Source organism: Amphibalanus amphitrite, unplaced genomic scaffold (assembly GCF_019059575.1).
Source record: "Amphibalanus amphitrite isolate SeventyFive unplaced genomic scaffold, NRLGWU_Aamphi_draft 001038F_arrow, whole genome shotgun sequence".
NCBI lineage: Eukaryota > Metazoa > Arthropoda > Thecostraca > Balanomorpha > Balanidae > Amphibalanus > Amphibalanus amphitrite.
Genome location: NW_024882532.1, coordinates 59,791 through 76,221, shown reverse-complemented (window position 1 = coordinate 76,221; position 16,431 = coordinate 59,791). Strand labels below are relative to the sequence as shown.

The 16,431-nt window shown below is 53.8% G+C and overlaps 1 protein-coding gene across 1 annotated transcript in view; it reads right to left on the bottom strand.

The window, feature by feature from the left end:
• Positions 1–5,523: 5,523 nt before the first annotated feature.
• LOC122369467 (twitchin-like) overlaps positions 5,524–16,431 on the bottom strand; it is a 57,922-nt gene continuing 47,014 nt past the window's right edge. The window contains exons 14-15 of the mRNA XM_043344242.1: positions 6,745–7,090; positions 5,524–5,577 (exon numbers count right to left, since the gene is read on the bottom strand). Coding sequence (XP_043200177.1) covers positions 5,524–5,577; positions 6,745–7,090 — 400 coding nt within the window. The remainder of the gene's footprint in view (positions 5,578–6,744; positions 7,091–16,431) is intronic.

Sequence of the window (16,431 nt, the reverse complement as noted above, 5' to 3'; positions counted from 1 at the left end):
GACCGCGGCGTGTGTTAAAATACCGCCGTCTGCCGGGACCCAGACGCCCCCAGTGACGTCAGAGAGTCCCTCAGTGACGTCACGTCTGTCGGCCGCCCAGCGCGACGCGTTTATCCAGTGACCGCGCTGTTATGCCGCTAATGCCGCTGTGACAGCCGGTGGCAGCGGCGCGGCGCTGGTGACCACCACCACTGGCCCGGTCCGTCTGTCCGTCTGTCCGTCTGTGTGCCCCAGTCCCCGCTCCGTGTGCGCGTGGCGCCGGTGGTGTGTATCGCTGCCAGCGGCAGGACGGTGCGCGGTATTTTCGGCCGTCGTCGAGCCCACAGCGGTCACGTGACCCAGAGTCGGCCGAGAGAAAATAGCCGCCGGTCCTGTTCCGACCGGCCGCACCAACGGTCAAGGCCACTCAAAATTAGCGTGGGGGAGTGAATGAAATATAGCACAGGGCATCTGCAGGGAGCTAACTGGCTCATCAAATAATTTTGTTTTCACTCGCAACTAGGTATTCAATAGTCCTACAAAAAATGTTTCTCAGAGATACGGGGCCAGTCAGTGAGTGTCTGCCAGTGTTCAGCCGCCGCGTGGCCACTGACCTTTGACGGCGAGCACCAGCCGGTCTCCGACCCTGACCTTGCGGTCGTACAGGGCGTGCACGAGCTGCGGCGCTCCCGGTCCCGACGAGCGCACCGTCACCTCGGCCGGCTCCGACACCAGTCTGCGCGGCCAGAGGTCAGCGGGAGGTCAGCGGCGGGTCAGCGGGTGGTCAGCAGGAGGTCAACGGGAGGTCAGCGGCGGGTCAGCGGCGGGTCAGCGACAGGTCAAAGGCAGGCCGACAATTCAACGGTGGGAGAACGAAGGTCAACGAGAGGTCAATGGCAGTTCAACAGCAGGTCATCTTCGCCGGCCCCGCAACCAGAGCGCACGGCCGGAAGCCACTAGTGAGGCTAATTGATGAAGGTGACGACGGAAGTCAGGGGATGAAAGCCAGAGGTCAAATTCATAGTTGAAATATGCGATGAGACTTGTAACTTTAATGACACTCTCCATCAGATCACTTTTTTGCAGGTAAATACGAGACCAGTATAACAACACTTCAGTCACTTTTTTGACCGGCGTTTTTTTGGGGGGAGGGGGACGGCAGGGTAGATTTAAGTGTGATGAACTGATGAACAAAAACGTAATCTACTCGGTATGTGATTTCATGAAAAGTTACGATGTTGCTCTATCGTTTAATTATCCGATATGCATAGAACCACACAGAGGCGGATCCAGCTCAGAGGTTTGGGGGGGGGGGGGCAAACCATAACAATTTATCGATTCTTTCCATGCATCGTCCATAGGCGTAATGTTAAAATTATGCCGTTTGGGGGGGGGGGCAAATGCCCATTTTGCCCCCCCCCCTGGATCCGCCACTGGAACCACACGGGAACACCAGCCGGTGACCCTACCTGTTTCCCTCGAGGGTGTCGGTGACCCTACCTGTTTCCGTCGAGGGTGTTGCCCAGGCGGTGATCTTACCTGTTTCCGTCGAGGGTGTTGCCCAGCCGGTGACCCTACCTGTTTCCCTCGGGTGTCGGTGACCCTACCTGTTTCCGTCGAGGGTGTTGGTGACCCTACCTGTTTCCGTCGAGGGTGTCGGTGACCCTACCTGTTTCCGTCGAGGGTGTTGCCCAGCCGCGGAGAGCGGACCGGCAGCACGGGACTCTCTGCGGGACTGACGGAGGCCAGGCGGGCCGACGGGTCACCGGCGGCACCTGAAATAACCAAACATTATCCTGATAATCCAAACGAGCACTTATTAGTTACTAATTCCTATATTTGGTAAATAGACGCCTTGTATCACCTGATGTCATTCACGCAATACGATTATTTTCCTTGAAGTTTGTATTGTTCTGAAACATCAGGCTCTTTTCCAGGAAACCCGCTGAAGTTTTAGCACTGACGTTTTCATCCATCGAACAAGACTACGGGGAGCTCCCATGGCATAACATGTGGCCCAACACTCTGCACGACCTCGTCTTCGTGCGCCCTGCGTCCGCCGCACTGGCGGGCCTCCAATAAACAGCCCCACGCACCGCCGGCCATCGCTGACGGTCAGAAATAGTTGTTCTTCCGTAACCAAAGGCTCTTCCGTAACCAAAGCCCACATCGGCTCCTGACGGCGCATATGGATCGTATAAACAAATGATGTATACGCGCAAGTTTTATGGTGTCCGTAGGAGCGGGACGTTGGGGCCGCGCGGCTCAGATTACGTCTGGGACGGCGCGGCGCGGCGGCCCGGCCGGCGCGGCGCCGACAGACCACTGTCGGGCAGGCTGTGCCGCGCGGCCCAGGAGTGCGGCGGCACAGTCTACACAGCCAGGGCCTACGGCGCGGCGCAGCGCAGAGTGCACTGGGGATGTGAAGTGTGAACTGAGAAGGTGGATGATGTTACGAGAAGGTGACTACCTTCTTGAAAACTGCATGGGGTAGCGGGCAAGAGGAAAAATTATTACCCGATGTGACGTCTCGGTCACTGTAGCCCGAGGGTGAAAGCCGAAACATACTTAATTGTTCGAGGCGTAGCCGATGGCAATAATGCTTGTTGAGGTCTTCACCGGATAAATACTGAAGCGTCACAGAAGGCAATATTATTTCCTTATTGCCCCTACCCCTTACAGTGCTCATATTATTACAAGGCCCGCTCCAAGTTGCTAAAAAATGTCACTAAATTTGTTGTCGCTCAGAAGAAAGTTGGAAAGGGAATAAAACACGGGCGGATCACTGTTTTCCGTTGTCATGGTGTTACTAACCAGTATAACGCCTTTTGGGGCGAATAACGGAGCGAGCGAGAGGGTGGGCCTTGCACGTGCGAAATTGCGAGGTGGTACCTCCAACTGAGTTGTGCACGGCACCCTACTAACCGGTCTCTAGCGATGTGCCAAATTTGAGCACAATCGGCTCAGCCGTTCTCAAAATCTGGAAGCGGCACCCTGCACGTGCGCACGTGCAAAATGGGTCCCAACTCACTTGTGCACGGCACCCTACTAACTGCTCCGTAACCGTGTACCAAATTTGAGCGCAATCGGTCGAGCCGTTCTCGAGATCTGGAATCGACCCCTGCACGTGCGCACGTGCAGCAGCACCCCAACTCTGGCACATGGATATGCATTGCCTAGTGGGTGCCAACCTACATGCCAACTTTCAGCGCAAACGGCCCAGTAGTTACCGAGATATTGCAACAATTACAAAAGTGACACCTCTTCGTTTTGCACGTGGCACGTGCATAAGGGGTCACCCACATGCATCGGGAATAGTCCAATACTTGGTAGAAGGAATGAAGCTACCCTACAAAAATTACCGCATGTAAATCGGTCAAGTGGTTGCTGAGATATAAGCGTCGCAGAATCGTGACCACGGCCGGCCGGCCGGCCGCTCATACTCAGAAATTTCCGTTATTCTACGTAAGACTCCGCTCGCTTCGCTCGCTCCGTAACCAGTATAACGCCTTTTGGGGCGACTAACGGAGCGAGCGAGAGGGTGAGCCTTGCACGTGCGAAATTTCGAGGGGCTACCTCCAGCTGACTTGTGCACGGCACCCTACTAACCGGTCTCTAGCGATGTGCCAAATTTGAGCACAATCGGCCCAGCCGTTCTCGAGATCTGGAATCGACCCCTGCACGTGCGCACGTGCAGCAGCACCCCAACTCCGGCACATGGATGTGCATTGCCTAGTGGGTGCCTACCTGCATGCCAACTTTCAGCGCAATCGGCTAATTAGTTACCGAGATATTGCAACAATTACAAAAGTGACACCTCTTCGTTTTGCACGTGGCACGTGCATAAGGGGTCACCCACATGCATCGGGAATAGTCCAATACTTGGTAGAAGGAATGAAGCTACCCTACAAAAATTACCGCATGTAAATCGGTCAAGTGGTTGCTGAGATATAAGCGTCGCAGAATCGTGACCACGGCCGCTCATACTCAGAAATTTCCGTTCTTCTACGTAAGACTCCGCTCGCTTCGCTCGCTCCGTAACAAGGATATGACATTAAATGTGAAATCTGTGGTCAACAGTCAATATTATATAGCACACACAGCCGCTGTGTAAGTTATATAATATTGACTGTTGACCACAGCTTTCACATTTAATTTCATATCCTTGTTAACTAGTAACACCATGACAACGGGAAACAGTGATCCGCCCGTGTTTTACAGCCTACATACGAGCCATAGCTTTACGCTATGTCTATAGTCTCACTCTCAGTCATGTAGGCTGAGTGCCTACTGTCTATGCGTTACATTTCCACAACTGGTTGCCACCACCCGCTGCGTTCATCTGCTCCTCCCCTCCCCTCCTCTCCATCCCCTCCCCTCCTCCCCTCCCCTCCTCTCCATCCCTCGCTCGCCTTGCTGCACCCACCTGTTGCTGGGGAGGGCCCTGGCCCGGTGGGCGGGGCGACGGCAGTGGGCGGGGCGACGCCGGTGGGAGGGGCAGCTCCAGTGGGCGTGGCGTGCCGGCGGGCTATCGGCACGGGTCGCCACTGAGCCTGTCCCACCTCCTCTGGGGCGGCCGTGTCCCCGGGACGGGCCGAGCCGGCCGCCGGGGCAGCCGGGGCCGGCACCTCATGGCCGCGGGTCCCCTGTCGAACACAAAGGTCATCATAAGCAACACAGCTCACAAAGGGAGCTGGGTGTCGGTAAACAGCGGTCACACGACACAGTAGATTCGGAGGAGAGGGGGAGGGTAGCTGACTGAGCAGCGATTACATAATACCCTCAACGGGAGTCAGAAGACGAGAGTCTTCGGCTCTTCGCTAGCTAAAGGCTCAACTGATCACACGGCTGGTCACAAAGGTGATCGGGGGTGGCCAGAAGCAACACGGGACTCGATCCCCTTAGTCACACTACACGTGTGGGTTCCGAGTCACGGCTAATATGGAAGATACATGACTCGACGTCAACATGTATCTTGCGGCCGCACTGTTTGACTGTGGAGTTGGTAAGCTCTCAATAAGAGGTGTCTGCTCTAAGTTATTGCCCGCGGACCCTCCGCGGCTGAGGCGGCTCTGTGGCGCCTGGGCGCTGTGCGGTACTGGGACACCGCTGTGCGGTACTGGGCCGCCGCGGGGCGGTACTGGGACACCGCTGTGCGTCCCTGGGCCGCCGCGGGGCGCCGCTGGGACGCGTGGGCGGCAGCCAGCGTTACCTCTGGCAGCTCCGTGGCGGTGACGGGACGGTCGGCCGCGGCCACCAGCGTCCAGCCCAGCGAGAGATAGGCCAGCCGCCAAACGGCGTCCAGCATCCACAGCGCCCCCACTCAGTGGCGCGACACAACGCGACACAACGCGGCACAACGCGACACAACGCTTCTCAACGCGACAGAATGCGGCGCGGCGCCACAGCGCAGTCACGAAAAACAACCACACCTAGCGAGCGTTCTGTTCCCCGCACAGTATGGTATTTACACTGAAAACACACAGCACTGGCCCAGCGAGTATTTTCCCATAGCGTACGCACTGATCGCGCACCGAACACCCACTACCACATCCCGTTCACTGCCGGCTGACCGCTGGAGCGCCGGTCAGACACTGACTGCGCCGCGCGGGGGCCGGTGTCGCGACCGGGAGACACCTGGAAGGCCACTGGTGCGCCGGCGGCCGGCGGCGCGCCGTCGCCGGCGGCGGTTGGCAGCCGGCGCTGGAGTCGACACAAGGCCGTCCCCTCGGTCGGAGCGGGGGGGGGGGGGGTCGGCCGGTCCGCCCCTGGCAGCCCCCTCAATGAACCGGCCGGGGCCGGGCTCATAGAGCAAATACACGGAGACAATGACTGACCGTCACATGGCCTGAGCTGGACGTGATGCAAACTTGGTCTTGGGTATTCAGTTCGAGCGCCTATGTTTTCATTTATGTCAAGCAATTATGAAAACAGTTATCCTGGAAGCAATGTGATGAGCACATATGGACTCTTATATGATTATAGCCGTTATATGATGTTCTAAAAGACAAAGTCCCGTCAACCTGACCAACGCTCAGGGCATTCAATAGCCTACGATGCCCAAACATTTTACCATCCATTCCTGCCGGTCTCATTAAAAGGTCGGGACAGCATGACGGCGAACAAAAGTAACTTATAAGGACGACTCGTGCTTAAAGGAAAATGCTTTACGGGGCATCCTCAAAATCGTCAAGTGTTCGGTCAAGATCGGTCATACCTATGTGAAAAGCCGTGCGGGGCTGGCACAGGCTGGTGTTTGGACCGCAGCGTAGTGACACGCTGGGCAAACTGCCAGGGCACCAGTAAACTATAGTGGTGTAACGGCATTTTTGGAGCTGCCAAATTAGCTGCAGGACCAGCGGCGTAACCGAGGCTGGTAGGCGTCCAAAATCTATAATTATATGACGTCAAATTACGCCCACATTCCAGAGGCTATTATAAGGCTATTAAGATGAAAGCGACTTTCAAACATAAGAAAAGGCTCGTTACGCTAAATGCTTTCATGTCGTATAAGCAATGTTCGGGGAAAGGTTTGAAAAACAAGGTCATAGTTGCTTAGTGATTCTTGTTAAGCATGATATAGGTAAAAATGGTTCTCTGTGGTATAAATGCTCTCTGTAAGTCCTAATTATGTAGCCGTCCCCTGCGTCCTCCTTCTGTACCTGTCCGTCCCATCTGTACCCCACACCCGTCACTTGTGTCCGCCCCCCCCCCCCACCGTGTCCGTCCTCCCGGTATGCGTCCCCCTGGTGTCCGTCCTCTCACCTGCTGCTGACCCCCGTCCTCTGCGGCCCGCTCGGCCGCCGCCGGCGCCGTCTGCCTCCTCTCGGGCCGTGCCGGTCTGTCGGTCCTGCCGGGTCGGCCGCGGCGCACGAACGGCGTGTAGTCGTCGCTGTCGACGGGCGGCGGCGCGTCGTCTCCGGCGGTGGGCCGGGCGGGCCGCAGCTCGAGGCGCAGCTGGGCGGCCGAGCGGCCGGCTGAGTTGCGCGCCGTCACCGTGTAGCTGCCGGCGTCACCGGGCGCTGTGTGCGCCACCGAGAGCTGCGTGCCCTCGGCCACACGGCGGATGTGGTAGTGGTCGTCCTCCACCAGCGGCTGGCCGTCGTGGTGCCTGGGAACGCGGGTCAGACAACGGTCAGATACCGGTCAGACAGTGGTCAGATACCGGTCAGACAGCGGGGTCACAGGTCAGACAATAGGATCTCAGGTCAGACAGGTTTACTTTCAGTTTCAAGCCACATGTGATGACGCATAGTGCGTATCCGCACTAGGCCGACAGTTGCATAATCAATCGACTCGCTACAGGACAACGCCAGATGGCGAGGAAGACCGGAGGGATGAAACGGCAACAGAAGCAGTGATAATGATATTATTCGTTAACAATAAGGAGACGCAGTGCCCTCGGAACAGGGTGAATCATCACGGTTGGACAATAGGACTTTGACCGGACGGTCAGCCTGAGTGACAAGTTCCAGGATGTAAGTGAGATATAGGGCTGGTTTGCTGCTCCGATTAATAATAAAGCGTGACCTAACCGTGTTGAGAGTCGACTCAGTCTTCGCAGGGAGTGGACGAATGGACGGGAACGTTCCCCAGCGCAGCTCGCGCCTGGTGGCCTGCGTCGTCCACCGTCCCTGGCAGCTGAGCCGGCGTCATCACATTCTAGTGCGCAGCCTCTGACAGACGAGCTTTGTAACGCGGCAGCCCGGCGTCTGTCCCCGTGCCGAGGCGGGTCTGTCCCCCCCCCCCCCCCTGACAGGCGGCTGCGGGCGGCGGCTGCGTTCCCGCTGCTGCAGACACGGCTGCACTCCTGTCCCGCTACTGCAGACGGCAGAGTAGCACCGATCCTGCTGCTGCCGCCCAGAGACCGACAACCGAGGGACGGGCCACTTCCAGTCGAACACGACTCGCTATCGCTGAGAGGTCGGCGTGGAATGACAATGCAGAACCAGCACGCATATCCTGCTTATCTACTTAATGGCGCTCAGCAGCAAAACGCTGTTGCATGCGGTATACCTAAACCATGCGTAAGTTCACGTGCTTCTTAGCTGCTGTATTTTACCCACCGGCCCAAAGTGGCTTACATTACCCTGGCGCTATTTGCAGATCTGCAGCGCCGACATTTGGGCGGTCCGGTCGGTCCGACCTTTGGCGGGTGTTTGTTGCGTGGTTCCCCCCGGGACCGGGCCGCCGACAGCGCCTCTGGCACCCTGTTCTATGACGTCATCGATGGATAGGATCCAAACCGTTCGATATGCCAAGGTGCAGCTGAGCGGAGCGAGCATTGGAAGGCGGCGGCCGGCGGCGAGCCCCGCGGAGTCCGAGCGCGTCTCCCGGGCATCTGGTGGGGCCGGACCGTGCGGGTGTGATTCACTGACGCGCTCCTGAAAGGACAGCGGACTGGGCCAGTGGGCCGCGCCGCTCCCAGGCCGGTGTGGGGAGCGGTGCGGGACGATACAGCGTCCCGGGGGGCGCCACTGGGCCGCCTCCCGGCATTGCTGCCGGCCAGCGGCAGGAATGTTGTTTGCTTTCCTGATGCTGGCAGAGGTACAGACTGTTTCGATGCGGTATCAGCTCCCGCGCCAAGCCGAACCAGACTGGCGGCGATGGAGCCACTAAAGCTCCCAGACGGCCCATACACTACAGGCGAGTGATCCGTGACCCTGTTATACCGCCACTGCTCTGTGGATCTCGGAGATGAACACTGGAACTTGGAAGTGCTACACATGGCCGTCCTTTCTTCTCACAAATCACAGAGTCTGTGGACAAAGTTTCTCACAAATCACAGAGGTCTGTGGACATTTTTTTACCTGGAGTTATCACACAGCACGTTAGCAGGGACGGAGCCCATTGCGTCCGATTCTGATGGTTGTGACTCAAATGAGGCATATTTGCACGCGTTCCGTTGTGTCAGCGAGCTCACTAAGGGTGAATTTTGTCGGCGTTGTCTGCAGCCGCTGCCACGGCCCTACAAGGAGCTGCGCTACTGGCTATAGACATCCGACCGACCATCGGCGCACACTGACTGACGACCAGCTATTCGGCCTCCCCAGGCACCTCCGGCGGACTGCCACTGTCGACCAGCTGCAGACCAACCACCACCGCCCTCAGCGCGAGCTCCACTCGCCGCCACACTCGTCCACCCGTAGACTGTAACCGTGCAGGGTGTTTGAAATAGACAACACTGCTCGATAGAATTGTATTTTTCTATTGAAATAGAAGCGTGCGCCTGTGTGCACTGTGCAGCACAGTGATGGTCTGTCAAATTCCGCGGAGAAACAACTTCTCCCGTAGCTTTTACTGCATCCATTTCATTGGTTTATCTGTTTTGACTGGATGCTATGAAGTCGTTTGGAGGCTCTCGCGGTTTGTGTAGCGCCACCCGGTGTGGCGTTTTAGGCTGGACTGTTACTGATGACTGTGTAGTTATTGTAGTTGAGCACAGGCGCCTCACACTGCGGCATATAAGACAGGTGACATAAACCGCGGTACATGTATTTACCACCGCACCATTCCCGTCTACAATGTTTAACCCGCGCGGGGCTGGGGGGGGGGGGTAAATTTTACCCCCCCTCGCGAATTTTTGCGATATCTCAAAAACGGCGGCGCGCAACGCCGCCAAACTTTCAGTACCTTTTTTTACATCAATTTGACACGTTCCCTGAAAATTTGAGCGAAATCTGTCGGAAAATTTTTGAGAAATTGACGTTTTAGTGACGTCATGTTCGCCATTTTCGCCTCAAAAACGGCAAAAGTTCAAACGCCGCTAACATCTTCATTTTTAAAGGAATCAAGACGTAACAAAAAAGGTTATACGTAATTTTACTTTGTCTATCAAATGGCTATCTCGGTTTTTTGAAAATTTTGGATTTTGGCCTAAATTTTTTCAAAAAACTGACTTTTTTGGGAAAATCATTATAAAATCCAAAATTTTGAGTCTATCGAAAAAACCGGAATATATGTCAGAGAAGTGGTCTATGTGCACCTACATACCAAATTTTAGAAGAATCGGTTCAAAAATGTGGGAGTTATTCAAAATTTTATGACGTCACGACACACAAATTTTTTGAAAAATGACTTTTTGGGAAGTTCTAGACCTCGTACGGAAACAAAAATAGCACCATTCGATTCGCCGTGAAAAACTGCATCAGATAGACACCTTTTTAGGCCTTAACAACTGTATCGATATCTTGCAGAGAAGTTAGATTAGCCAAGTTTTCTTGTATTGCGTTGCTTAGCGGCCACACCCAAACAGTATCGAAACAAGCTCGGCCCAAAAGTCGAGGGGCGTATACGAGGGGCGTATCCCTACTAAACTGCTGCAACTCAGCTACTCGCGGTGCAACTCAGCTACTCGCGGTACACCTCCCCCCTTTCAATAGACGCGCAGGTCAGGCGGGAGAGCAGAGCACAATGAAATATACAAGCTGGCTAAGCGTAATGCAAATTAAGCGGGAACAATAAATGTCAGGTTCCAAAACTTTTACGTGTCGCACCACTTTAGTAATAATGATAGTCCGCACGTTTTGTGGGCTTCACACGACGACCACTGCGCGTGAATCGCGGAAGCTCGCCCGGTGCTGCTGTTGCTCCTGCTGGAGCTGCTGCTGGTGGTGGTGCTGCACCCGTTCTCTGGGCAGGCTGAGCAGGCGGTGGCGGCGGTTCGGCTGCTAGCAGCAGTTCTTCGGGTTCCTCGGGTGCTTGTGACGATGCCGGAGGCGATTACGGCGAGGACGACGGTGCACTTTGCGGTGATGCACCCAGCGGAGAGCTCCGAGACGGTTGTGGAGCAGCGATGTCCCAGGATGCTGGTCGGGTAACTGGCGGAAGAGCAGCATCTGGACTCGGGCGAGAATCGGGTGGAATCGGAAGGATGAAACGTCGGTTACGGACGACAGGCGTTTGCGTGGTAGCTGACGGAATGATGAATGAGTTTGGCTGCGCAGCTGGTCCGATGATGCGCACTGGTCCGTTCCAGTGTTTCTCGCCGTCATGGCGCACACGAACGTCATCACCCACTGATGGAGGGTCGAGGTGCGCTGCGCCATGCCTCTTGTCATATCCCTCCTTTTGACGAAGCTTTTGCAGATCATGATGATGCTGAAGTTCGATGAAGTCAGGCCATTGCGGCTTCATGTGCACCGGATGAATTGGTAGTCGGGTTCTCAGATTGCGTCCCATGAGCAGGCGTGCTGGACTGTGTCCAGTGACTTCCAGTGGAGTATTCCGGTAGGCCAAAAGCGCCAGCGTCGGATCCGGTTGCTGAATGATACGTTTGGCTGTCTGAACAGCACGCTCGACAGCTCCATTGCTTCTCGGGTTGTGAGGGCTACTCATCATGTGCTTGAAGCCGTACGTTTTGGAGAAGTCGGCGAAGGCTTGAGAAGAGAATTGCGGTCCACCGTCGGAACGAAGAATCTCTGGGATTCCGAAGCGTCCGAAGAGACCCCTGAGTCGGTCGATCGTGCTTGCGCTGGTGGTTGACGTCATGTGAAGAATTTCCAGCCAGCGACTGAAGTAATCAACGACGATGAGGAAGGTCCGGCCCTCATAGGTAGCGAAGTCTACCCCCACTGTATTCCACGGGCCATCGGCGAGCTCGGTGGGCTGGAGTGGCTCTGCATGCTGCCGCCGTCTGTGAGCTTGACAGAACCCACAGCGGTCGATCCATGCTTTCAGTTGGCCGTTGATACCAGGCCACCAGACTGACTCGGCGATCCTTTGTCGGCACTTGACCAGACTCAGATGTCCGTCGTCGTGAATCTTTCGTAGCATTTCACGTTGCATGTCTTCAGGGATGACAATTCGGCTTCCGTACATCAGTAGAGGTTTGCTGGTTTGATCGTAGGACACGCTGAAGTATCCACGAGCTGAATAGAATTCCAGCAGGTCAGGATGGACAGGAGATGACCATCCGATTTCAGTGAAGTTGATGACCTGACGGATCTTTCGATCTTGATGTTGTTGCTGCGCGATGTCTTCAAGCTTGCCGTGGCTTGCGGGCAAGGCTGATATGATGGCGTTGACATGGGCTTCGATTTCTGCCACGTCCTCGTCGGACGAGTGTTGTTCACTGACGGGTTTGCGTGAGAGGAGATCAGCAATGAGCAGCTGCTTGCCTGGCGTGTAGACAGCTTCTCCAGCGTAGGCTGCCAGTCTCATCAGTAGACGTTGACAGCGGAGTGGCGTATCAGCGATGTCTCTGGCGTTGATGAGCGGCACTAGCGGCTTGTGATCTGTAAGCAGTGAGAATCGTTGAAGACCGTACAGATATCCGTGGAACTTTTCGCACGCCCACGCTCCTGCCAGGCACTCTTTCTCGATCTGTGCGTATTTGCTTTCGGCACTGGTCAGTCGGCGTGAACAGAATGCAACTGGTCGTAGCTCACCATCTTTCTTTTGCATGAGGCAGCCTCCAATGCCATAGGAGCTTGCATCTGCAGACACCACAGTCTCCAACTTCGGGTCGAAATACGCCAGGACTCCTGCTTCGGCTATCTTCTTTTTGATGTCTTCGAAAGCTTTTTGCTGAGGGTGATCCCAGATCCACTCGGCATCCTTTTTCAGGAGGTCATGCATAGGTCCCATGATGCTTTGAGCGTTGGGCACGAAGCGCGTCAGGAAGTTGATGGCACCCAGCATCGATCTCAATTCCTGAACGTTTTCTGGCGGTGGCATGTCTTGCACAGCTCTGAGCTTCTCTTTGTCGGGTTGGACACCAGCTGCAGATAGGCGGTGACCCAGGAACGCCACACTTCTTCGGCGAAATTCGCATTTCGATTCGTTGAGCTTGATGCCAGTCTCTTTGATGCGCTGCAGGACTGCAGAGAGGCGCTCGTCATGCTCTTTGCCTTTGCCGTGCACGATGATGTCGTCCTGGAAGAATACGACTCCCGGTAGGTCGTCCAACATCTCTGCCATCTTGCGTTGGTACACTTCCGGAGCCAGGGTGATTCCCATCGGTAGGCGGTTGAAGCGGTACCGTCCGAACGGCGTCAGGAACGTCGTGAGGTGCTTTGACTTCTCTGCCAGCGGGAGATGAAAGAAACCACTGGTGGCATCCAGCTTGCTGAAGGTGTCAGATCCTCGAACGGCATTGCTCAGCTCCACGAAGGTTGGCAGCTCGTAGCGTTCTCTCTTCACAGAGGCATTCAGCTTTTTGAAGTCAACAGTCAGTCTGACTTTGCCATTTGGTTTCGGCGCAGGTACGATCGGCGCACACCAGTCGCTGGGTTCGCTGACCTTTTCGATGACACCGGTGCTTTCCAGGCGCGCAAGCTCTTCTTTGACGGGTTGCTGCAGTGGCAGTGACACTCTGCGTGCTGTCACCACGGCGTAGGGCACAGCTCCGTCTTTCAGCGTGATGCTGACCGGCGTTGTTTTCCACAGTCCAACTTCTTTGGCAAACAGCTCACTAGGAATGTTCACTTCATTGAGAAGCTTTACCAGTCCTAGCTTCAGTGAGTCTTCTCTGCCTAGCAGCGGGCGGACGAGGCTGTGTGTAGCATACAGCACGACGTCTGCGACTTCCTCATTTGGAGACTTCAGTTTCGTGACAACTTTGCCTACCACGTCTACTCGGCCACCGGGACTGTTCAACTTGATGTTCGCTTTTTGCATTCTGTGAGCCAGATTCAGCTTTTTGAGCGTGTCATAGCTGACCACAGAGACGTCTGCTCCAGTGTCTATTTTCATCAGGATTTCTTCTTCCGCTTTGCCTATCTTCAGCATGACCATCCCCGAGTTCTGATCATGTTCCACTGCACTGACCTCTGCTTTGTCCATCTCTTTCTTCATTTCTGTGCAGCCAGTCATTTCTTCAATGAGCCCCAAATATGCATCAGACTCAGCATGTCCAGCTTCTGCTTCTCCAGCTTGAACTTCTGCCACTTGATGAGGTACTGCGCTTCGGCAGACTTCTGGGAAGTGATTTCTCTTGTTGCATCTTGCACATGTTTTTCCGTACGCAGGACAGTTGTTTCTGCCGAAACGATGACTCCTGCCACAGAAGTTGCACATTCTGCCACTGGTTTCCCAGTGGGGAGCTTGGTACCGGTTTCTGTTGCCTGCGTCGTGTGCTCCCTGCATGTTCCTAGTCATTGGCTGGTTTGTCTGAAGATTTGGACGAGTGCCAACACCTTGCTGTCTTTGGTTTCTGCTTTCTTGGTTGTTTCTCCTGTTATCTGGATGGTAGGTCCTTTTGTTGCTTTGCAGATTGGGCTTTGACCATTGCACAGCATCAGCTTGCTTTGTTTCTTCTGATTTCTCTCTCACAGCCCTTTTCACTGCTTCATATTTCTTGGCGTAGTTGATCAGGTGATCCAGCTCCTGGTCTATTTCAAGGGCAAGTCGTTCGATTAGACCAGTGTCCTTGACCCCAACAAGGAATCTGTCCCTGATCTGGTCGCGTTTCTGCTGAAACCCGCAGCTCTGGGCCATTGAGTACAGCGCTCGGACATATTCATCGATTGTCTCGCCTTCATGCTGGTTTCGTTGATGAAACTGTGCCCTTTTCACTGAACTGTTGGATTTTGGCAGAAAGTATGCAGTGAATTTGTCCATCACTACTTCGAAGTTGGCCCTTTCAGCTTCAGTTAGTCCAAACGAATCGAGAATTTCACCACTGTCTGGCATTCCCATGAGATACAGCAGTGAGGTAACCGGATATTCCTGAGATTACCTATCCAATCGATGTAGAGTTCTGAACATTTTGTAGCTTTCCTTCCATTTTGGCCAATCCTCTGGTGCTCTACAATCAAATTTCTCAGGTGGTGGATAGAGAGGCATTATCACATGGAAAGTATTTCAATCTTTTTTTTGCTTACCTCTTACTTTTGAGCTTGCTTTCGTCTTGAATCGCTTTTAAAATAACCTTCAATATCGGCTTGAATTGCTTTGATGCTCTGCGTCACTTTCGTCACAAAAATATCCAATCGTTTTGCTGCGTAGTTTCACTGTGAATACCCTTGGCACTTCTCTAGCTTATCGACAATGAATTTGCTGATCATTTCTCTGTGTTTTCCTCACTCGGGGCACCATCACCTCGTTTCATAAAGCGAGTCCGTAACTTACGCCAGTTTTTTTGGGCTTGTATTGCAAGCGCATGTGAAGCGATAAATTTATTTCCCCTTCCCCTTCTGTTATTGCTTGCAAGATAAATAAATTAAACAATTCAAACTATCGTCATCGCTTCATATGCACTTGCAATACAAGACCAAAAACTGGAGTAAGTTACGGACTCGCTTTATGAAACGAGGCCCAGGTATCGATATCTTGCAGAGAAGTTAGATTAGCCAAGTTTTCTTGTATTGCGTTGCGTAGCGGCCACACCCAAACAGTATCGAAACCAGATCGAAACAAGCTCGGCCCAAAAGTCGAGGGGCGTATACGAGGGGCGTATCCCTACTAAACTGCTGCAACTCAGCTACTCGCGGTGCAACTCAGCTACTCGCGGTACAACAACCAACTTCAAAATTTGACCTCACTTGACCTGACCTTGACCTGACCTCGACCTGAAATTCATCCAGAGGTGGTCCATATCACTTATTGAGTGTGCCTATTGAATTCTATGAGTAAAATGACCCATAAAACATGTGTCGCACATGCCCTTTTCTAATTTTGTTTTTTGGTGACCTGACCTGACCTGACCTGACCTTGACCTTGACCTCTGAATGATATTGTATGCAACGAATATTGTCTTGGTAGCCTAAGAACACGTTTTGGGCGATCAGTCTCAGTCCATGACTCCATTCTTCGGCAACTACGGTGCATGGCCGATACTGTAGAAACTTGCAATTTGTACCCTTGACCTGACCTTGACCTTGACCTCAAGCTTTAAATTAAGTACATGTTTATAGTAGTTCGTGATGAGAGCTTTCGATTGGCGTTTGAATTTTCCAAATCGGACCATTAGTTCGGGAGATAACAGGGGGGGGTAAAATTTACCCCCCCCCCCCCCAGCCCCGCGCGTTCGGCTGGAGACCCCAGCCCCGCGCGGGTTAAATTAAATTTGTCATTTATGTTCGTTTTGACTAGATATTATGGGTGATGCCGTTTTGTCTCGCTAATGGAGTTTTATCTCGTCCAAAGTAAACGGTGTATAATTTGTATAGTCGACTACAGAATGATTGTCCACTTTTCACAGGCAATTATTTGCCTGGAGTGGTAGGCTGTGCCGCATCACACGGGCTGAGTTCACAAATTATAGCTTTGTCCCAATGCTCATAATCGACACGCTTAATTGCGTGATAAACGGCACAACTTAGCGCTCCGGTCAACTGGTAGCCTCCGAGGAGTGGAACATCATTCTGTAGTCGACCCCATTTCACGATCTGTAATCAGTGGTAACTGAATGTAAATTAGAGATTCTACATGAAAAGAGATACCGTTTAAAACTCAAAGTACAATCAAAGAACTAACACAGAGCTTGTCAAAATAAATTTGTTGAAGAAA